This window comes from Ranitomeya imitator, chromosome 8 (genome assembly GCF_032444005.1).
Source record: "Ranitomeya imitator isolate aRanImi1 chromosome 8, aRanImi1.pri, whole genome shotgun sequence".
Lineage (NCBI taxonomy): Eukaryota > Metazoa > Chordata > Amphibia > Anura > Dendrobatidae > Ranitomeya > Ranitomeya imitator.
This window is the reverse complement of record NC_091289.1, coordinates 161,985,156-162,007,782: the sequence shown is the minus strand read 5'-3', so window position 1 is coordinate 162,007,782 and position 22,627 is coordinate 161,985,156. Positions and strand designations below refer to the sequence as shown.

General features: G+C 44.2%; 1 protein-coding gene across 4 annotated transcripts in view; it reads right to left on the bottom strand.

Moving 5' to 3' along the window:
- Nucleotides 1–1,337: 1,337 nt before the first annotated feature.
- CEP350 (centrosomal protein 350) overlaps nt 1,338–22,627 on the bottom strand; it is a 67,924-nt gene continuing 46,634 nt past the window's right edge. The window contains exons 14-35 of one of the 4 annotated variants that reach the window (XM_069737714.1): nt 19,722–19,888; nt 18,697–18,807; nt 18,507–18,584; nt 17,837–17,931; nt 17,644–17,721; nt 17,405–17,559; nt 17,159–17,307; nt 16,891–17,075; nt 16,376–16,463; nt 16,135–16,281; nt 15,814–15,971; nt 14,731–14,924; nt 12,897–13,090; nt 12,254–12,401; nt 11,176–11,336; nt 8,913–9,040; nt 8,746–8,813; nt 7,385–8,649; nt 6,825–7,235; nt 6,585–6,731; nt 6,363–6,485; nt 1,338–3,077 (exon numbers count right to left, since the gene is read on the bottom strand). In XM_069737714.1, the coding sequence (XP_069593815.1) occupies nt 2,913–3,077; nt 6,363–6,485; nt 6,585–6,731; nt 6,825–7,235; nt 7,385–8,649; nt 8,746–8,813; nt 8,913–9,040; nt 11,176–11,336; nt 12,254–12,401; nt 12,897–13,090; nt 14,731–14,924; nt 15,814–15,971; nt 16,135–16,281; nt 16,376–16,463; nt 16,891–17,075; nt 17,159–17,307; nt 17,405–17,559; nt 17,644–17,721; nt 17,837–17,931; nt 18,507–18,584; nt 18,697–18,807; nt 19,722–19,888 (4,415 nt within the window). In that variant the 3' untranslated portion in view covers nt 1,338–2,912. The remainder of the gene's footprint in view (nt 3,078–6,362; nt 6,486–6,584; nt 6,732–6,824; nt 7,236–7,384; nt 8,650–8,745; nt 8,814–8,912; nt 9,041–11,175; nt 11,337–12,253; nt 12,402–12,896; nt 13,091–14,730; nt 14,925–15,813; nt 15,972–16,134; nt 16,282–16,375; nt 16,464–16,890; nt 17,076–17,158; nt 17,308–17,404; nt 17,560–17,643; nt 17,722–17,836; nt 17,932–18,506; nt 18,585–18,696; nt 18,808–19,721; nt 19,889–22,627) is intronic. The other 3 variants (XM_069737717.1, XM_069737716.1, XM_069737715.1) reach the window with 3 other exon arrangements.

Here is a 22,627-nt window from a genome sequence, read left to right as displayed (position 1 = left end):
TAAAGCCAACCAATCGATTGTCAGTGGAGATGACAATGAGCCACGCTTGATTTCAGATGCCGATTGCTTTGTTCTCCCGGGGATAAGCCATGGGCAGAGAACTCTGTTAACGACTGTCACAGAAAACACAGGAGTGCACCTATGTATGGGGGCTCATGTGATGATAGGCAGCGTGCATGTGACCACCATTCCATGCGAACAGAGGATGGAGAACCCCCATTCATTAGAACGGTTGGCTCTCTCAGTAATTGAAGGACAACCCCTTTTAAAGTGAGGGTTAGGAAAAAAGCTAAACACAGGGGCCAGGTTTTGTACGTTAACAGCCATTTCACCTGCAAAACTGCTCGACCAAATGTAATGACCATGCAGATTTTTGTAGCCGAAACAGCTCTTCCCCCCTGCAATAACAAAGGATTGATTGTTGAAGAATTACAAAACTGCTAAGACTAATGGACTCTCGTTTTGGACTTGCCCTAAATCCAATGTCGCACGTAGTGGTTCTGCAGAACTACATGGCCATTAACAATAAGCAAGCCATTTTTTAATTTTTCTTCTAAAAATGCAGCAGAAAGCTGCTGGTGACTCATGAAGTGACGGCCGAACAGCCGTACCTCGGACACGCTCAACAAACGAGACACCGGCCACACTGCGGGGATTTCTCGCTTCTTAATGGGGAAAGGCTCATTGTCAGGATCTTGGTATATTGTAAGAAAGCCTCTAAGCATGGCATGTATAGCATTGCAAGAATGCAAATAACCACGCTGAAGATTCACTGGCCATGAATGAATGCAGTAGGTCATGCAGGGAAGAAGCCTTTCTTCACCACACATTTTGGTTTTCTAAAGTGTTTGATATTTTGGATCCAAGACACTTCAATGCATCCTCTATTATAGCGAGGTGAGGATCTGCTCCAATCTATACTTGTGGAGATCTGGACAATTATTTTAGGACTAACTTGCACCCTCTTCTAGATAATTGCCTGCATTTCCCCTTTTGGAGCAAGAAATGTTGCAGGTCAGCTCTATAAAAAATTACAATAAAACAGTTCTTGGACTGGACAAATCTAATGTTCCTCCTGGTAACGTACATTATGAGATTAGGAGTATTGCTTTCCAAACACCTCGTTGGCATCCAAGCACTGTGCTGGGCAGGATTTTTTTGCGTCAGACAATAAGAGTACCTAATGAAACTTATTATCCTTAGTAATTAAATCTGCAATGGGCTGGGTGGAGGCAGCTTGCACACATGAAGCAAATCCATGTTACTCCAGTATTATTAGCAATGACTCTTTAAAGACAAGACAGAACCGCACCCAGAGTCACAGCCGAAGCCAAAGAAAGTGTATAAATCATTATTTATTTACAGCTTTACTTTGTTACTGTACATTTTCCTGCAGGTTATTCACAAGGCTATACAAAGCAAGGGACTGTACAATGCAGCATTTTTTGGGTGACAGGTACAAGTGGCCCCTGAGCTGAATCCAGCACTGGAGAAATAGGAGCTGATACAAGTGCAGGTCGCTCCGCTGCTACAGAGGAGGACACACTAACAACGATGCAGCCTGATGTCGCAGATCTACATGTGCCGCATGTCTTCAAGGCATCTGGAAAGTCACTAGATGCCAGCCCCGGATGTTGTGCATACAGCTCAATGTACACTAGGTTGATGATGTGCTGAGACTGTAAAGGATTTATTACAGTCCTTTTGCCTTGGCGATGCTTTTTCGGTTGCCTAGAACTTGCTACAAGGAAAGGCTTAATACTGTCAAAATAAAAAGTTAGCCCAGTTCTCTGTCCGTGGTCCAGAGCACTTCACACGGAGCTAGTAATGACCTGCTCATGGCTCCCAAGGTGCAGATCATCTGATTTCTTCTCCTCGCCTTCAGTTGAGTGTATCTCGTGAAGGGTCCTCTAGAGGAGCGCTGCATTAAGTGTTTTTGGACAATCATGTCTACCTCCTGTGACAGCAGCAATAGACTAAACATGTCCTAAAGAGACACTAACGCATCGTGCTTGGTAGCTCATGGAAAGTGGAAAGACATGATTGGACTTTTAGGGAAATCATGAAGCGTTCCTCTGGATTACATTATCCCCGGTCATGCAGAGCAGCGTATAAATAAGAGTGAACGTTATGAGTAACTAAATATACTGTAACCGCGGCCCAATAGTTTAATCGCTACTGGGCTACTTGCACAATGGGAGGGAATTAATGCTAAATATTTCACATTATCTTCATCCTGGAGGATGCACCCCTTTTTTTTTTTTTGATAATTGCTTAATGATAAATTAGCTGACACAATCATCCTACGAATAATACATGTATTTGAAGAAACTTCTCTCTGATGCCAACGTTCTGAACTGGGGAGACTGCCAGCACCTTTGCATCGTATTGTACACCCAACAATTCAAGTATTGCAAGAAAGTAGGTAAGGACACTTGATGAGGCGGCTTTACACACCCATGTCAGGTTACATGGTTTATCAGTATCACACCCTTATGCACTGATAGTGAACCGGTCACATTCCCACATCTGGTAAGTCACTCAAGCCAAGTTCAACTCGCTGATGGTCACTACAATCTGCTTGCACTGTAAATGGTCTTTAAGACCAAGTGTCACAGTAAGAGGCTGAAGAAGTCTCTACCATTTCTGATCCTTGAAAATTCATAAATAATTTAAAATCAAGTCCAAACCAACAATAAAAAGTATTATCAAGTCCAAAACTTTCTAGTTACAAGAGGTCTGGGTGCAGTCCTCCTTGTTTTTTCACTTGCTCTGATCAGAGAACAAGGTTAACACTTCTAGGCCTGGCTCGTTGTTGCAGGAACAGCACGGCCCGGTGGCTTCATCTCCTTGTGTAAGGGGAACTGGTGCATCCACAGTAATGTGGCCCTCAAAACCTGGCCAGTTTGTATTCACACACTGGGGCCCTGGTTCTTCTTGCTTTGGATGCCCTGGAGAACCTCTATGGTGTCACGTATTAAGGCCTCAAATATTCCATCAGCCAACTGCATTTTCACAAACAGCTCATCCTCATCATAGTTCACCCATTGTGCCTCCTCCTCGTGCAGCTCTTGTACCTGTCAAGGAGAAAAATACACAATTAGCAAGGAAACGCAGTTTGCAGAACCCATGTACCGTTCGTTTACCTAGATTTTCATATGAATCGCACCCAAGTGACCCATAACAGCAGCGGGGCACTATGTTTGCAGGTCCTGCACATGCATTTTGTGACTAAATGCAAGAGTGAATATTAAAAAGCTGAATAATGAACAGAAGCTAGAATCCCTTGCTGCACGTGCATATTAAAGTGATAAAGAAGTTAACACACCTTGATGTAGAGTTTCAGAAGCAGAGTAATCATCGCAAGAGCTCCTGCAGTGATGCAAGGGCCGGGATGAGAGAAAACTCTGATCTCGGTTGTTTAATGCAGTCACTAGCGGCTACATCATCTACACAGTTAGACCTCACTCACATATCAGTTTTGAGTGTCATCGGTTTTTTACGCACGTGAAAAAAAATAAATCGGTATTTTTTTCATATGCCACAATTTGTGAAAATCAGACTGCACTCAAATGCTTTCGGAGTGCGCTGCGACTTTTTCATGAACCCATAGAGTTGCATTGCCAATTCTGATCAGACACTCGGATCAACATCGGACATGCCCCTGGTATTTTGCATGGACCACTCACTCCACAGAAAATCACGGACATGTGAATTACCCCATTCACTATTGTAGGTATGAGCGCTATCCGTGTTTTTCACACGCGAGATGGATGTCAGAACGAGGCCTCAAACAGAGACTGGTCAGACGGCCAAAACATTAGATGGATAGAAGATCCTGTGCATATTATAATGAGGAATCATTGGGCTCTTAGACCAAAAATCTCAAAAAACCTTATTGTGCCATTTGTACGATAGCTGGTGAGAAAGAAGACCGATTTCCTTATCCCCTCATGAATAGAGCGGAAACAAAACTGCTCTAGACTGGCTATTATTATATGCTGCAAATACAACGGGGCATGGATGAGCTTAAAATAAGAAATGGTCGCATATTCACCTTCCAGCAAAGACTGATGGCTCTAGAAGCAATACCTGCCACGTTCAGAAGTCACCTGTAGACCTATGGTTGCCGGTGATCGGCTGCAGTGGTCAGGTGACAACAGTGCATCATCAAAGAAACATTAGATTATGTGCTGCTCTAGTTATCCGACCACTGCAGTCAATCATAGGCTGCAGCAGGTCCTGTGACTTCTAAATGGAACATGTAAAGAAGCTGCGGAGACACCATCACGTGTTTCTCGACGCAAGCAGTGAATAGTCAGGCCTTTCCCCGGGAAGGAACAACCACGGGAAGGGCAGCATCCTATGAAGGAAAGCCACCTATGCCAAGCATGGTATCCATCCACAGACAGCTGTTTCGGGGTTTTTGGGGTTTAATCATCTGTGCCTTTATAGCCTTTTTACTAGGCACTGCTCCTAATAGCCAGATTCCTACTCCACACTGATGAGGGGCAAAAACCCCGAAACAGCTGTCTGTGGATGGATACCATGCTTGGCATAGGTGGCTTTCCTTCATAGGATGCTGCCCTTCCCGTGGTTGTTCCTTCCCGGGGAAAGGCCTGGCTATTCACTGCTTGCGTCGAGAAACACGTGATGGTGTCTCCGCAGCTTCTTTACATGCATCTGCATATTTCCCATAAGGGATGGGGGCAGTGTTCTGGAATCACTGCGTTGAGAAACACGTGATGGTGTCTCCGCGGTGTTGGATGTTTTGGTCTCCCCGAGGCCAATCATCTGTGCCTTTATAGCCTTTTTACTAGGCACTGCTCCTAATAGCCAGATTCCTACTCCACACTGATGAGGGGCAAAAACCCCGAAACAGCTGTCTGTGGATGGATACCATGCTTGGCATAGGTGGCTTTCCTTCATAGGATGCTGCCCTTCCCGTGGTTGTTCCTTCCCGGGGAAAGGCCTGGCTATTCACTGCTTGCGTCGAGAAACACGTGATGGTGTCTCCGCAGCTTCTTTACATGCATCTGCATATTTCCCATAAGGGATGGGGGCAGTGTTCTGGAATCACTGCATTGAGAAACACGTGATGGTGTCTCCGCGGTGTTGGATGTTTTGGTCTCCCCGAGGCCAATCATCTGTGCTTCTAAATGGAACAGGCCCAGACCTACAGAGCGCCTGATTTATTAAATCAGACACCTTTTTATCTTAACTAATGCAAACCCTTTCCGATTACTCTTCAACACCATTTATTACTGTGACTAAGGTGTATATTAGATGATAGATCGAATTGCTTCAAAATGACCCAATTCGCCTTCATCTGAATTATGCTTTATAGAAGGATAAAAGAAGTAGTACAAATTATCCATGACTGGTTAAAAAAAATAAATGTATATCATGCTGGACAATCTGTTATTTTATAGGATGTAGTAATTATCTTTGTATCATCTCCTGTACAGGTCGCAGTCCATCTCCCAGGGTTTGTTGCAGGTAGTTCCTTATTGTCATAGTCCACATATCATACTCGTGTAACGAAAGAAAGTGTATACTACCTCAAATCTTTCTAACAACATTAAAATTGGGTTTCTACCAATTAGGTTGTGTGGCGACCGTCTTTTATAACCAGTAAAGGAAAAAATGTCCAATTGGACCTTTACCAGATACAGTAGAACGCGTGTCCATGGGAGGTCTCTGCTATTGCAGGTGAACCTCAATTACTTTACTAACTGGTATTGCCGCTTATTAAAAAGTAAAAAAGGAGCCATGTTTTCACATTCACCCTATATATGGCGCTGTGTAGGAAAGGCCCAGAATAACGACAGCTCACACCTAAGCAGATGTCCGTAGACGTGCCATCACAGTTCCTGCTCACCTCTTGGTACGGAAGTGAGAGGAGATGGATTTGCCCTTTAAATGGGCACTCGGGGCTCTGCACCCGGGGCTCTGCACCATCTACAGTAGAGAAAACTGTGATCCTATCACAACTGTTGCACCCAGTAAACTAAGCGTTACTTCGCTGTAATCAGGGTATCTGCCCGTACATCATGCTGATGTCAAATTACACAGCAAAAACCTGCTGACAAGATCCCTTTAATATCAAAGTAGGGACAATAACTTTAAGGGTTTTAAATAAAATTAAACAAGCAACTTAGTGCAAGAAAATGCAATCGATTTCTGATTTGTAAGGGAGGCTGCCTCCAACATTCAGAAAACCGCCTAGGGGGGAAAAAAATAGACTCCTTTGATTTTTTATGAGATACTGTACAAAAATTGCAAAAGATTCCTCGGTTACTTCATTCTAGTGACTTGTGGACACAAACTTGCAGCAAAACAAATTATATTTAGTACTTTACCAATATGTGATCCACTCGGTCTCTCTTTTTCCTTCCAAACTTCATCATCCTCTGCCAGTCTGTTTTATAATTTTGCTCTTTTCTTAGGCTCAGGAGATTAAGAACTTCACTGGTTAAAAAAGACTAAAGAAGAAAAAAAAATACAACTCAGTTTGTATAATGGACAAAGAAAGATACAATTAAAACAAAATGAGACAACTCCCCCCAAACGCAGCACATTACCTTCACTTCCTTCATGTTACTGTGATCTTTCACTCGACGTGAATAGGACGGAGTTACCCTTAGTGGTTTCTTCCATGAAGGCTGAGATCCTCGTGGGTCCGGAGAACATATTTCCTCAAATATGTATAAAGTCAAGTCAAACAACATCTGCAGAGAACAGAAAGAAAATAAGCCAACTCATAAATGACAGAAATGACCCACTGAGCTGGAGATGAAATGCAGTGGACTGTGAAGTCATACTTCTTTATAGGCACTGTACGCAGGGCTCTCGTCCTCCTTGTTACACGTGAAAGTGTTTCGGATCTCCTGAAGGTTTCCATTCAGCTGCTTCCATTCCCACAAGTTTTCCGCTGCCACCTCCACCAGCTGCTCCACCTCTGGCACGGTGTGAGGGACAGCAAAGATGAGCTCTGGTGGGGGCACTGGATGAACAGACTTTGCTGATGGTTCAAGGCGAGGTGCTAATGTTTTTGGCTCTAACTCAGGACCAGACGAGAGCGGTCGTTCCAATTCAAACTGTTGACTTTTACGGTTGCTCAGTCCAAAATCCTCATCAAACCAATCTGGTTCATCCCCAAGGATGGAAAGGATGCTACGGCTTGGCTCAAATCCTGTCGCTTCATTTTCCCCAAATTCCTTGTGTAAAGAATCCTATTAAAAAAGTAGTGAGAGACATTGTACTATAAGCAATAATATAGGGAGTAATTTAGCAAACAATTCCCGAGTATTTTATGCTCTAATGAACACGTCACAGACCACTATGCAAAATGTGTATCCCACAATCTTTCCAAACTACTCACCAGCTCTTGGTAGTCATCCTGCTTAAGGACCTTCCCTCCCTCTTTGTGCAAGTCACTAATGGCCTCAATGCTGCGCAGTTCCCGATTGCTTTGCTGAATTTTCTGTGCCTTCTCTCTGCGTATACCTTGTAGGTAAGAAACTGTATCTTTCAGGCAGACTTGTAGGAGACTATCGGACAGTGTGCTTACTTCAGGCGCTTGCTTATTCAATCTGGCCTCACTACGATTTTCAGTCAGTTCTAGCAGAGGCGTTTTTGGCCGCTGATTTTCCTCCTCGGCAATGGGGGTGTCTGTAGTTGTACCTGCCTGCAACTCTTGCTCTATCAATGTCATGTGCGACTCGGAAACACTAGGCTCGGAGCTTTTTGAAGACGTCGTCCTTGCTGGGCCTTTTAATTCAAAGTCCTCAACTGAAGGAGTCCTGTCATCAATTTGTTCCTTGGGTTCAAGGGAGGTTTCCACATTATTTTCGACTTTTAGTGGAGGCATATGTTCCTCCAGTGAGAGCAATGCAATCTTTTGAGGTGGCGCAAATATTCCATGTAGTGGTGAACAAACAAAATAACGATTGCCTTCGAGGGAACCATCATTATTACCTTCTGGTTTGTCAAGCTCCACCCCAGCCCACACTCCATCCGCAAACAACGTCTCCCCTTTAAAACGAAGCGTGCCAGGCTGCACTCCACTCACCAGGACCCGGTCTCCTAGCCTGAATTCTGTCAGTGGGTCACTAATCTCACCTGAGAGCTGAATTTCAGGTGAAGGAGGCTTCAATTCTGTGATCACTTGAAAGTTAGGACTTGGCGATTTAAACTCATTCTGTTCACCATCTCTCTCAGAAAACCCTTCGACGGGTACTTCCCTCCCTGGCGTGGTAGAGTAGGAAACGTCTAATTCTTCTCGAGGAGTTTCAGACATTGAATACTTAAAGGCTGTGGAGCTCTCAAAATCTTCAGAGTAAGAGTGATCCCTGCGAGGGGAAACATTCTCTTCAGGGGTTTCACTCCTTAGTTTTAGGTCTAAAGCTGGAAGCGGCGAAACAGATCTATTGCTGTGCGTGTCCAGCATGTCTTCAGGGATCTCCGACTGGATGCTTGAAACTGGACTATCACGTGCAGACAATAACGGCTCTCTGACTGGGGGAGAAGGAGGACCAGCACTTGGGGAATCATCTCTGGCTGTGAAAGGGACAAATTTATCATGCATACTCTCAGACACAGTTTCTTTTCCACTTGCCAGTGATTTTTCAGGACTCGTGCTTTCTGCTGGATAAAACGAAACATTGTTAAAAAATAAAACGCACAAAGAAAAGAAAAATATGACCATACAAACAAACTGCACTCATACACAGAACTTCTTACCATCAGACTTGGCGCTGACCTCGGTTACATGCTCACTCTCAGCTTTATAGGACGTTGTGCTGTCAGTCCTACAGAAGATTAGCAAGTTGTATTAATGTACGGTAATAAAGAATAAAAAGCAAAACCATATGACCGGTATCAAATATAATAACAATTGATCACTGTACCTCTGGAAGGAATCTGATCGGATGGGGAGTGACTCTCTGGATAATGTTTGGACACTTTTAATGCTGGGTACTGTGCCTTGTTCACCACTCAGTTCTGCTTGTGTTTTCTGGATATACTCATCATAGGACTGAAAATGGAGAAAAAAGGGGAATAAAACAGTTTTCAAGATCACAGACAACTATTGCTATTGAAAATGAGTTAATAATAAATACAATCTTATTTTGTACCAAGATAAAAAAAAAACCTGTTTACTGTACATTAAATGTGATGGAGAAATCTAAGTACATTGTACAAAACACAACTGCTGGTATTAACCACTTCCAGTCAAAGCCAGTTTTGGGTTTTATGGCAAACCATTTTTTTTCCACTATTTTGTTTCCAGCAACGTAGTCGAATGAGGTCTTATTCTTTTCGGGATGAGGTATATTTATCAGTGGAATCATTTGGGGGTACACTTATTAAAAAAACTTTTAGCAATTCTTTAATTGGAGTAGTAAGCAAAACAGCGATACTGGTACATTATTTACCATGCTACACAAAATCTACGAAAATAAAGTGTCAACTTTATTCTGTTGGTTAGCACGATTATGGTGTTACCGTATTTCTAAAGTTTTGTTTAGGTTGCATTGTTTTGTGTAATAAATACATCATTTGAAAAAAAATGTTTTTGTAAATCAATATTCTGTTTATTTTGTGTGTGACCAAGTGCAGTTTTCATTGGTACCATTTTGTGGTACATGCAACGTTCTCATCACTTTATATTTCAACATTTAGTAGGCAAAAATGAACAAAAACAGCAGTTCTAGATTTTGTTAATTCATGATATAATGTTATCTTTTTTTTTAACCAATAAATTTGTATTAAGTTTTAAACCAAAACAAGTCATACAGTCAGCACAGAGATGGCAGAATCAGTAATAGGTGCGTCACATATGACTTAGTTCCTAGAAAAAAGGAAGAACCAAGGAGAACTGTAGTACAAAAAAAATAGGGATTCTATAATGCTAACTTTATCGTGTGTTGCTAGGATAACGACAATACAAAATGTACCGTATACAGATTTTTTTCTGTATTTGCACAGAAATTACTTAAAAAAATGGAATAAAATCATTTTGGGCCACCACCCATATCTTAATTTTCAGTAGACAGAGCTGTAATGATGGCTTCTTTTTCAGGGGCAAGCTGTAGTTGTTCCCAGCACCATTTTTTAATGGTGTTCACCATGCAGGATAAATAATAATATTGCTTTATAATATAGCACGGGTCATTATGATGGCTTCTTTTTCAGGGGCAAGCTGTAGTTGTTCCCAGCACCATTTTTTAATGGTGTTCACCATGCAGGATAAATAATAATATTGCTTTATAATATAGCACGGGTCATTAAAAATGAAGTGACGCCAAATGTGATTTTTGCAGGGTTTATTCCCCCCCATCACAAACGATTATTAATAAAAAAAAAACTAGGATTTGAGTCTTAATTGCATTTATATATTTTTTTCCACTTAAAAACAATTTTTTTTTAAGGTTACAAAACTTACTAGTCCCACAAAGGGACCTAAATATGTGATCCTAATCGATTGTACTACATATAAAGTGCAGTGCATTATCTAGTGTGTCATTGTTTGATTGCCCGGTAGCTTCCGGCAGAATCTGATAGGCTGAGGTGTATGACGGACTAAGGAGCCATTGTTGGGCTTCCTTGATACCATAGCATAGCTGTGGCCTTCCAATGGTTGCTATGGGGGTGCCAGAAGAAGCGATCTCCCTCCGATAAATTCCACACATGCTACCATTGACTATGGCATCTGAGGGTCTATAGTGCTGGGATCATCGCTAGTTCCGGTCCCAGCAAACCAAGTCGTATATTACAGTCGGCTTCTGCTTCGGATAGCAAAGGCACAACGCCTGTGATCGTGCCATCCCTGGGACTTAACTGCGATAAACTACTTAAATCTGGAAGTACAATTACATCCATTCGTGGGAATGGGGTTAAGGTAGTATTTGGCCACATACAGAAGTCAGAAGGGCAAGTGTCCTTAGAGTTTCTCAGAAGTAATGCACCGTGCCCTGGGCCTGTAACTTCAAGGCATAAAAGTTATATAAAAAAATGAAATAAATTCACATTTATATGTAGTTTAGGGCCCTTATGTTTTTTTTTTTCAGTTGACAGTTGACAAGACTAAAATATAAAGATATTTATGTAGAGAAGAATGAAAAAATTACCATCCTGTATTTAACAATCTACAAAGTGCGTTATTATTACCTGAAGTTGCTGAAGTAATATGGCTTCCTGTGCTCGCAATCTTTCTTTTTGTCTTCTCCTTTGCTCTCTTTTGAGATTCTCTACAACGGATTTGCGTTTTTTAAGCTCTTCCTTTAGTGCACGTATGCGGCCTTCAATGTCACTTTGATCAGATGTAGCCTCTGAAAAAATATGTGAAATGCAGACATAGCTTATATATCTATGCACTAATGTTACACACATATTTACATTTATGCATTTATGTATGGGCTTTTCCTCCTCTTTAGAATTATGTAAACATTTAATGTCAATCATGGTGTATACGTTTCAACAAGGCAGCCATCAGTTGTAATTAATGGAAGTAATTAATTCTCTAAAGACGAGGCACCCTTCTGATCACTAAACATTAGCATAAACATTTTGTCCAATCTATTGTCTAAGATTTAGTGTAGGTAATATTTGTGTTTAAAAAAAAATTAAAAGTCAATATACAGGTATGTGTGTGCACAGCTGTAAAAATAACCCTGTGAATACTACGGCAAAATCTGCATCAGAATCCATAAAATCTTCTGGTAAATGTCAATTTTGCTGCTGGTGATGGTGCAGAATTTAGCTACAGATGTAACTTATCGCAATAAATGAAATCTGCGAGTCCAAAGCAAAATATTTTATTGCCGTGAGTGAATGAGGTTTGTTAAACCTCCATCATTGCACAGTATTTGTTGCAGAATTTTGGATTCGAAATATGCACAGGAAATTCTGCAACAAATGTGTGAGTTCACTCGAGTCCAAGAGTTCACTTAGAAATATGTTGATGTAAATTGCCTGTTCACAATAGATAACTAATTGCTAAATGATATTCAGCTGGAATTCTGAAGATTTGGATGCGTGGTCTGACCGAATGTGCGTGGAGAGCTTAGGGCAAGAGGATTGGTGAAAATGTAAGGGTCGGTACAATTCTTTATAATGTTTGTCCAGGGAGCTGACGGCTCTAATATTCATTACAATGTCATCCTCCGCTAAAGAAAAGTGTTAAAGTAACAGTACCTCCCATAATTAATGCAGCAACCCGAATAACACTCCACTGCATGACATTTACCTGAATGTGTCATGGACAATGATTCTTCAGACCACGTGTGAGAGAGTTGGTGGGGTCTTAGGGTAATGTGGACTTTCTGACGTCCGCTCTTTACACTTTCCTTGCTGGATTCCAATTCTGCTGGTGACTTGCTGCTTCTTGGAGGAGACTATAACAATATAAATGCAATTCATCTTACGGTGTTAAAAATGGAAAATTTGGAGGACTTGTCGGTCAAGTAAAATCACACTGTCCAGAAATTGGCATAGGCAAGTCAATTGTCTCTGAATGTAGCACTGAATGAGCTCTCCTGCTGGATTGTGAAGAACACTAATTGGTTCACCGTACCAGTTGGCATATATAGAACTCCTGGCTGATTTTATCACAATGGGCCGGCTGATAAGTGTTTAAACCACACTGGGAGTTGCAGAACAACATACTAATGTGATCTATGGGAAAGTAGATGATGTAGTAAAGTGAAGGATCTTGTTGAGGAGTCTGAACTGCACAGCTCCCGCTCTACAGATGGAGACGCCTCCAGACATTTATCCTCATTTGAGACGCTCTCAGAATATATGAGTAAAGCAATAATCACGTGCTGCCTTCTGCCAAAATCATCGTGCGCAGACTGACCAAGTTCACAATACAAGAATGAAGTATGTACCACTTTGCTGGGTCCAGATACCGCTAAGTCTTCAGAGATGCTCCCGTGTTCTCCGCTCTCCTCGTGAATTTGTTCAGCAATGGTTGATGGCTCAATGCTCTCAGAAGATAAATATTCTGGAGGAGGACTCAGAGAGGTCCTGGTCTGGATAGTTGGACTTGGTGGGGCTGAGGAGCTTTCCCTGCGTCTCTTGTCTGAAAATCAAAGGCAGTGATTGTCGGCTCATTAAAGTCAATTGGAAAGCATGTGGCTTACTGACACTGAACTAAAACTAATTAGCTTGGTTCTGGTAGGCGGGTGTAACCTGCTGAGGAGTCGCCTTTTTTATCTTAAGGCTCAGTTAGATGTCCGTGCAACTCTGTCTAAGACCAGATCGCAATGCACAGACTGGCCGCGGGTTTCCTATCACCAATGTAAAAGCTTCATAGAAATATATGAAGCCGTCAATCTCAGGTGAGAAGAATAACGGCCAGTCTGGGCATCGTGCTCAGATGTCTAGATGAGCCTTTAGTCATTAGTATAGTGGCAGCCGCCTGCACCCATTGTTTCCTGGGCCCCCAATGAAGCAATAGCGAAAACCAGACAGTACAAGAGCCAAAGCGGTATAACATCCTCCTAATGCCCCTGGCACACTACTTCAGCCATCATCCAGCGAGGGTCACATCAAATAGACCCCAACCAATCAGACATTGAGGAAACTGATGGCTTTTAAGCAACATACTCTGTAGACCATGTGGTACCTCCAGTGTTAATGACTGGAGCATGGTCTTTATCTTCTTGTTTATATACACACATCATATAAAAGCAGAGAAACATGGGTAAATTAACTTCAGAAAAATCACATTTAAACTAAAAGGAATAAAACAAGAACAAAAAAGCAAAAGGAAATCGCAGGAATCACTACAAATATTTTTTTCTTTAAAGGCTGTGTGCACACGTTCCGGATTTTTCATGTTTTTTTCGCTATAAAAACACAATAAAACCGAAAACAAAACTCATACATTAAGCATTTTATTATTAGAATGCAATCTGCAATTCTTGTGCACATGCTGCGTTTTTTTTCCGGAGCGGAAATGCATTCCGGAAAAAAAAGCAGCATGTTCATTAATTTTGCGGAATCGTGGGGATTCCGCACACATAGGAATGCATTGATCCGCTTACTTCCCACATGGGGCTATGCCCACCATCATGCGCGGATGGTACCCAGGGTGGAGGAGAGAAGACTCTCCTCCATGGACTGGGCACCATATCCCTGTTAAAAAAAAAAAAATTTAAATAAAAAATAGGGATATACTTCCCTTCCCGATGGCCCCCGGAGTCCTCCCGCCTCTCAGCGGTGCACGCGGCGGCTTCCGTTCCCAGGGATGCTTTGCACGAAGGACCTGGGATGACGTCACGGTCACGTGACGTCACAAAGGTCCTTCGTGCAAAGCATCCATGGGAACGGAAGCCGCCGCGTGCACCGCTGAGGAGATCGGGGGCCGACGGAAGGTGAGAATAACCATTTTTAATTTTTTTTTTTTTAACATTATATCTTTTTACTATTGATGTTGCATAGGCATCAATAGTAAAAACTTGGTCACACTTGTCAAGCACAAGTGTGACAAACCTGTCAGTCAGTTTTCCAAGCGATGCTACAGATCGCTTGGAAAAGACTAGCATTCTGCAAGCTAATTACGCTTGCAAAACGCTAGTGTTTAGCGGGAAAACGCATGCCAATTCCACATGCGTATTTCCTGTGGCAGGGAGTTCCGGAACTGCCGCAGAAATTTCCACGGCAATTCCCGACGTGTGCACATAGCCTTAATGTGGTGACACTTGCCAGGGTCCTCACCTTCTACAACAGTTTGGGGCTCCTCGGTGCTTTGACCCTTAGTTTTCACACTTTGGTTGTCCCAAGCCGCTAGGGCCTGCTTCTCAATCTGCCTAATTTCCAGTTCTTCAGCATCCAATCTCCTTTTCCACTCCAGAAGCTCCTGTGCATGTAACCGTCTCTGCACCAGCTGCTGTTCCCGCTTTGTCAGGAATCTGGGGGCAAGTTTACATTAGATCTTGACCTTACTGCAGCACAACTCACTCAGAAAAGGGAAGGATGAGGGGAGAGCAAGCAGAGGAAGGAGGAGACACATTGTTGCATGCGCGGCTTTCACTAGCCCCACACTGTCATGCCCCCCAGGATTCATCTTCATGATAGCACCTCCCTCCCCCCTCACACGGTGCAGAGAGTAGAGGGAGAGGTGCTGTTACCTGAGCAGATGGCGGCAGATATAGAGCTGGAATTTGGGGTGAAGTTTGGGAAAGCACACACTGAGAGAAGCCCAGTGCTGGGGCGTAAAGACAGAGAAGAAGCAGTGAACAGGGCAGATGTCTCTACAAGAAAAGGAGTGAGAGTTTACCAAGGAGACGAAAGAGCCAGACAGACTAACAGAGTGGAAAGCCAAAAAAAGCTGCAGGAGGACCATAATAGGGGTCCTGGAGGATGGCAAGCGGAGTGCAATTCAGAGAGGTAAGGAAGATGTAAAAAAAAGCTTATATAGCTTAATAGAGGCGCTATCTAAGAAAGATAAGGTGGTGAGGTATGCCTATTTTTTATATTATCAAGAACATTTTCATGATAAAGGGGCACTCATGAGAAATTTCCAATAGGCCCAAAGAAAGAAAGAGAACTACATTTTGAAGCACTGGGAACGCAGCACAGAACAAGTACATCAGACAGAGATGAAAACTGGAAAACGCATAAAGAAGCTGTGAACTACAATTATGAAACAGGAAAACGAATGGCTGAACGCAGAGAAATGTAACTAAAATGCAAAGCACATACAGGGGATGGCCTTACTTCATATCTTGCCACGACTACCGACAAAAGCTATCACTAATGCACATTCTACAGTGTATGCGAACAAGAAAATATAGTTACTTGGCATCCATGTGGCCGTGCATTTTGCGAAGTTTTTGCATGATGCTGCTGGTTTCACTCCCAGAGACAGACACTGGAGATGGACTGCGGCTCTCTGCTTCAGAGGGATCATGGCTGGTTAATGGACTGGGCTGAACATCAGCCTCGCTCGGTTGCTCCTGCGTAATATTAATGTGTAACATTTTATCACAATTTGTGTCTAATTTTTTTTTTAATGATTTTATTTTTCATTTATATTAGCACAAAATATAAAACCATTAAAAATGGGCTGTACATTAGAGAAAGCACATAAGTACATAAAAACAGAGACGGAAAACGCACCAGCTGCCCGCTCTCTGCTGACTTGAGTTTTTCCTGTATCCTCAGGGTGCTGTTCTGGATCCGCTGAATCTCCTCCTGCTGTTTGAGGATAAGTTGCCTCTCTCTGCGAGCGGCTTTATTTGCTTCCTGTAGCCGTTTGATTTCCGCCTGAAGAGGATATTGAACGTGTAAAAAAAATAATCTTGATGCGAAATGAACACATCATCAGCAAAGGCAATCTACAACTAAATAACAGCCATACCTGTTCCTGCTGAAGTCTGAGCAAAAGACCGCGCTGCCGCTTTCTCAATGGCGGCATTTTATCATCCTCCCCTTTATCGCGGAGACGCCTGCACATATAAGCATTATATATTTCAGGTTACTGGATTATTTAACATTAGTTATTCCCTCTGAATGTGTGAGGTCATCTACAGCGATCAGCTTTAAAATCTCAACCTATAAAACTAATGTTGTGCAGACAATCCCAGGCAGTATTCAGCACCAACAATACCAACTCCTCCATGCCTTTCAGATCAATTTCACTATTATTTCATGAACTCAGAACTAGTCTGCAAAAGTGGGTATACAGATAATTCTAAAAAACAAAACAAACAAAAAAAAAACACGTCCTAACACACACACACAAAATCTAGCCTGCTAAGGAGGAGCCAACTTTTATTCTTAGGTGTAATTCTTAGTGTCAACCCCATAGCGGTAACAGTGTACACCCCACAGATCATGGTCTCCTGTGTCTGTCCCCTAATGGCTTATTTCTACCTCTTTTGGTGTTCCAGCCATGCAAGCTCTGCTTTTGTCTTGTCTTTTAGTGCTTTCTGACGCAAACGAAGAAGAGCAGCCTGGTGGGCTGAACGCATCTCTCCCTCTTGCATGTACTGACGGACCATCTCCATGGTGAACTTCCAGAAACTGTCCTGTCCACTGGAAAAAGGGCCACTGATCTCCTGCGCCAAGAAAAGTCAACATTAAATTCTAGAAGAAAACAAAGCGCAGGCATTTCTATTCTTCGGCGATGACCCAGTGTCACCTTTTCAGGAGTACTTTCTTCATCAGATTCATGTCGGCGACTTCGCTGTCTTTCCAAACTACCCCGCCGGTGGGACTCAGAGGGCAGCAGGGAACGAAACGATAATTCTTCAATGCCTTCTTCATTTCTAGGTTCGGCAGAGCTTGCATCTTGAAGAGATAAAAAAACAAAACGGATTGTAAGACGAAGCATCCAAGAAGTTTAATTACCAAAACCCAGTAATCTTGTCTTATAAAACATACAAACCTTTCTCATCGATGGACAAGCTGGTGTCTCCTTTTGGTGCACTCGGTTCAGGAGTTGGCAGTTCTTCTGAGATACTCTCGTCCAGTGTCCGGTGACTTGTCGTTTCTTCTTTAATAGAGGAGGCTAGCTGACTGTCTTGCTCACTACTGCTGCTGCTTCAAAACATCAAAACAGGCAAAAACTTAACCTTAGTTCACAAAACATTATTTTCCCATCATCCTAACTTCATCACACCATACCTGTGGGATCGATCTTTTAAGCTAGATACACTGCTAGGTGGTAAAGAAGATGGAGAGGCAGAACGAGACCCCCGTTTCCTGCAGGGAAAAAAAAATCTTACATGTGACAAACAAATCTCTAACATGCTTTTAACTATGTTACCAGCATAAATGGAAAAAAAAAAGAAAGAAAAATATAAACTTAATAAAATACCTGGTCCCAAGGGAACGATGCCGTTTTTGCTTGTCTGAAGGAGACATAACCACATGTTCCGAGTTGGCTGGCGATAAGTAGCCACGCTCCGACTCCTGATAAGAAAAAGTGACAAAGATTTAACACTCTTCCGGAAATGTGATCTGTGATGCCCTAATCCAAGCGGTGACATAATTAGCCCCATGCCCTAGAATAATGCACATCAACTCAGATGTGCTTCTAGATACCCACACAATATACCATTAACAAATTGAGCAAAAAGATTTTGTAAGACTGATCAGGTGTCCACGTTGGTACTTCACGTCAGTCAGAACACAGCAGTTTGATCTTCTGCTGCGATCTTGTGCGTCATGACAGCACAGGGGCCTAGTAATCACAAGAGACTTCAAGGATGCTGGCCGAGGACGTTCACACTTTGTTTTCCTGGAACTCATCTTTCCTACATCATGTAGCCCACATGCCTGTACCTCAAAACAGCAGCCGATAAAAACATAAAAGGGAGGAATGGAGCATTGTGTACGTCATTTTCCCTGCTGGGAAGATTGGAGTAAAGGGGTGCAGTGCCTTTTCACTTAAATTATCAGGAATCTACAAACATCAGAGTACTGACTTGAAACAGATTTACCATGGCGAATTTTGGCAAGAGCTCAATAAGCTGGATGCCGCTCACCTCCTGTAGTCGGTTCACATTTTGGGAGGCACATGACTCTATGGTCTTTTGGAAGCGCTGAAGCATTTCTGCCTGTGTCTGTGAAAAGGAAGAAATACATGGTGTCAGGAGCCATCAGAAAACGCACGGTAATATTATTGCCACTTTATTCGGGATACTGCCACAGACTGTAGCCCACGACTCCTTTTACCTTTGCTGCGATCTGTCGCGCCTCCTCCAGCTGCCTCATACTTGCTTGAGCCTCCTGCTCCGCCTGCTGCCGCAGTGCCGACATATTTTGCTCATGCCGTTGTTGCTGAGCCTTTAAAAACACATTGTGATAAATTTTCCATATAAGTAGACTTGTAAAGGGAATCTCCAAAAAAAGCTTTATAAAGTACAGATAGAATGAAGCTGATTATGTTGGAAATTCTACTTAGGTTTTCTTTGACTATTGCTCACATTGCAAAGTACTAAAGATAAAGGAGAAAAAGTCCAGCATCCAATGGAGAGAACCACAGACTTGTGGAATTTTTTTATTTTTAAACAATGATCTGGCCACCAATAAAAATAGCTTCGCATTCAGGGATAATTCTCATTCTCATCATTTGTTAAAATTGCAAAGTGAGTGTAGAAACTAGCAACTTTGCAATGCACTGGTTGTTAAAAATCCTCTCTGTTCTCAAGTACGGAGGGACTTTTAATTCTATTGTTTACTGCTCAGTGTCTAGGTTACCAGCCATTTCTGCAATTGGTTAGCGGAGGCTGATCTCCTAGGAAAGAAGCTCATGCCTGCAAATCTTTGCAACAGAGCATGTAAGTGCTGCTCTGAAGCTGACAGGATCACTGGATCTACTAGCTGGCATCAGAGCCTCTGCACCCTCCTGATTCTACATAGCAAAGCAGCCTCTCTACTTTCAAAATCTGAGGATGCAGTTTGGGCCAGTGGCGTAACCATCCCGCTAGACCAGAATGTCTAGCAAGAGTGCACTGCCACGCAGCAAGTCTAGAGTATTTAGAGCAGTGTGCTCCTATAAATGGATTCCCGGATGAAGGCAGTAGGCTGAAACGCACGTCGGGGCCAGGCACCACAACGTGCAGGAGGTAATGCCTTTAACAATGTGAACTAATTTTTTCCTCCATTTCCTGACGACACAACAATTTCCGAGCAGTGGATCTATTTGGATGAGCTGACTTTTAGAGGTGTAGGTCTCCTTTTTTGTATTATTATTTTACCTTCAGTATTTGTGCGAGTGATACGGTTTCCTGTTGTGCCAGAGAAATCCCACGCACACGCTCAACATCACACAGCTGCCGAACAGATTCTTCCATAGCACCAAGGTAGTTCAGCTCAGCAGACAGACGTTGGTGTAAGCCGGCAGGAGAGAATCGCAGAGAACCTGCTATACACACAATTACATAAGGGGAAAAACAGGATTTTTGGTTGCTTACCGTAAAATCTGTTTCTTGAAGCCTCCATTGGGGGACACAGGAACCATGGGTGTATGCTGCTGCCACTAGGAGGCTGACACTATGCAAATAAAAAAGTTAGCTCCTCCTCTGCAGTGTACACCCCACCGACTGGCATTATACTCTTCAGTTAGTGAGAAAGCAGTAGGAGAAAAGAAAAAGGTTGAAAAACCATAACCACAAACTTGAGAACTGTAAACGTGAGAACAGTCATAGAACAGATAACAACAGAAACATTGGGAGGGAGCTGTGTCCCCCAATGGAGGCTTCAAGAAACAGATTTTACGGTAAGCAACCAAAAATCCTGTTTTCTTTATCGCCTCTCATTGGGGGACACAGGAACCATGGGACGTCCCAAAGCAGTCCCTAGGGCGGGAAAAAACAGACTTCCATCAGGCCAGAGGACTCACTACTGCCGCCTGCAGGATCCTTCTGCCTAGGCCGGCGTCCGCCGAAGTGTAGGTATGGACCTTGTAAAACTTGGCGAACGTGTGGATGGAAGACCAAGTTGCCGCTTTGCAAAGCTGTAGGGCGGAAGCCCTGTGGTGCACCGCCCAGGAGGCGCCGACTGCCCGGGTAGAGTGAGCCTTAATCCCAGGAGGGGGCACTCTGTTCTTGACCCGGTAAGCCTCCAAAATTGCCATTCTGATCCAGCGAGCAATAGTCGCTTTAGAAGCCGGTTGGCCTCTGCTCGTGCCATCAGGAATGACGAAAAAAGAATCCGTCTTCCGGAAAGTGGACGTTCTGTCCAGATAGATCCTCACTGCCCTGACGAGGTCCAGCTTGTTCAACGATCGCTCCAGAGGATGAGTCGGAGCTGAACAAAAGGAAGGTAGAACAATGTAGAACAATGTCCTCGTTGAGGTGGAAGGTGGAAACCACCTTAGGAAGAAAAGAAGGTGGAGGCCGGAAGAACACCTTGTCCTGCCGGAGGACGGCAAGACAGGGCCGCCAACTCGGAAACGCGGCGAATAGACGTGATGGCCACAAGAAAGGTCACCTTCCAAGATAGAACAGATAGAGGAATCTCCCTAAGAGGTTCAAAGGGGGAAACCCTCAGAACGTCCAGTACCAGGTTTAAGTCCCATGCGTCCACAGGGGCTCTGTACGGTGGAACAGCGTGGGCTACTCCTTGAAAGAAGGTCTTAACCTGTGGCCGAGAGGCCAAGCTCTTCTGAAAGAGGATGGCAAGCGCAGAAACCTGGCCCTTTAGGGAGCTAAGAGCCAGGCCCGAATCCAGTCCTGCCTGAAGGAAGGCCAAAAGAGAAGGCAGGGAAAAAACCATAGGCGGAACGCGGTTGGATTCGCACCAACGGAAGTAAGCCTTCCAGGTACGGTAGTAGATCCTGGGAGACGAAGGCTTCCGAGCCTGAATCATGGTGTGAATCACCCGGTCCGAAAGGCCGGACGCTCTTAGAACCGCGGTCTCAACAGCCACGCCGTTAAACTGAGCGACCGAGAATTCGGGTGGCAGATCGGACCCTGGGACAGCAGATCGGGCCTGTCTGGAAGGCGCCAGGGAGCGTCCGCGAGAAGGTTGACGAGCTCCGCGAACCAAGCTCTCCTGGGCCAATCCGGGGCGATCAGGATGACCGGCACCCCTTCCGCTTTGATCTTCTTCAACAGTTTGGGAAGTAATGGAAGGGGTGGGAACAGGTAGGGCAGCTCGAACTGTGACCAAGGAATGGCCAGAGCCTCGACGCCCACTGCGAGAGGATCGCGGGACCTGGAGACGAACTGCAGAACCTTCCTGTTGATTCGAGACGCCGTGAGGTCCACGTCCGGAGTGCCCCATCGAAGACAAATCTGATGGAAGACCTCCGGATGCAAGGACCATTCCCCTGCCGCGAGGCCCTCGCGGCTGAGGAAGTCGGCGGCCCAGTTGTCCACGCCGGGGATATGCACCGCGGATATCACCGGAACCGTTGCCTCTGCCCAGAGGAGGATCTTGGATACCTTGGCAAGGGCCAAGGAGCTCCGGGTCCCCCCCTGATGGTTGACATATGCCACAGCCGTGGCGTTGTCCGTCTGGATCCGGACTGGCAGGCCCCTGATGATCCTTACCCAGTGGCGGAGGGACAGAAAGATGGCCCGAATTTCGAGGACATTGATTGGCAGAGATGACTCCTGCGACGACCAACGGCCCTGAACCGTCAGGTGGCGAAAAAACCGCACCCCAGCCGAACAGGCTGGCGTCCGTTGTCACTACCTGCCAGAGAACTGGAAGGAAGGACCTGCCCTGGGAGATGAGAGGTGACGTCAGCCACCAGTTGAGGGACCGCTTGACCCGAGAAGAGAGTCTGATCGGCCGATCCAGGGAGAAGACAGAATGGCTTGCTGAAGGGGTCGCGAATGAAATTGGGCGAAGGGAATCGCTTCCAATGTAGCTACCATCCTTCCCAGAACCTTCATGGCCGATCGGAGGGAGGGAGGCCGAGGACCCTGGAGCAAGCGTATGTCCCGACAAAGAGTGGATCTCTTGTCTTTGGGAAGGAAGACTCTGGTCTGACGAGTGTCGAAAAGCATGCCCAGAAAGATGATGCGCTGAGAGGGAATAAAGGCAGGACTTCTTCCGGTTGACCAGCCACTCGAAACGGGCTAAGGTGTCGAGAACAATGGACAGGCTTACGTGAGCCTGAGCAAAGGACGGAGCCTTGATGAGGATGTCGTTG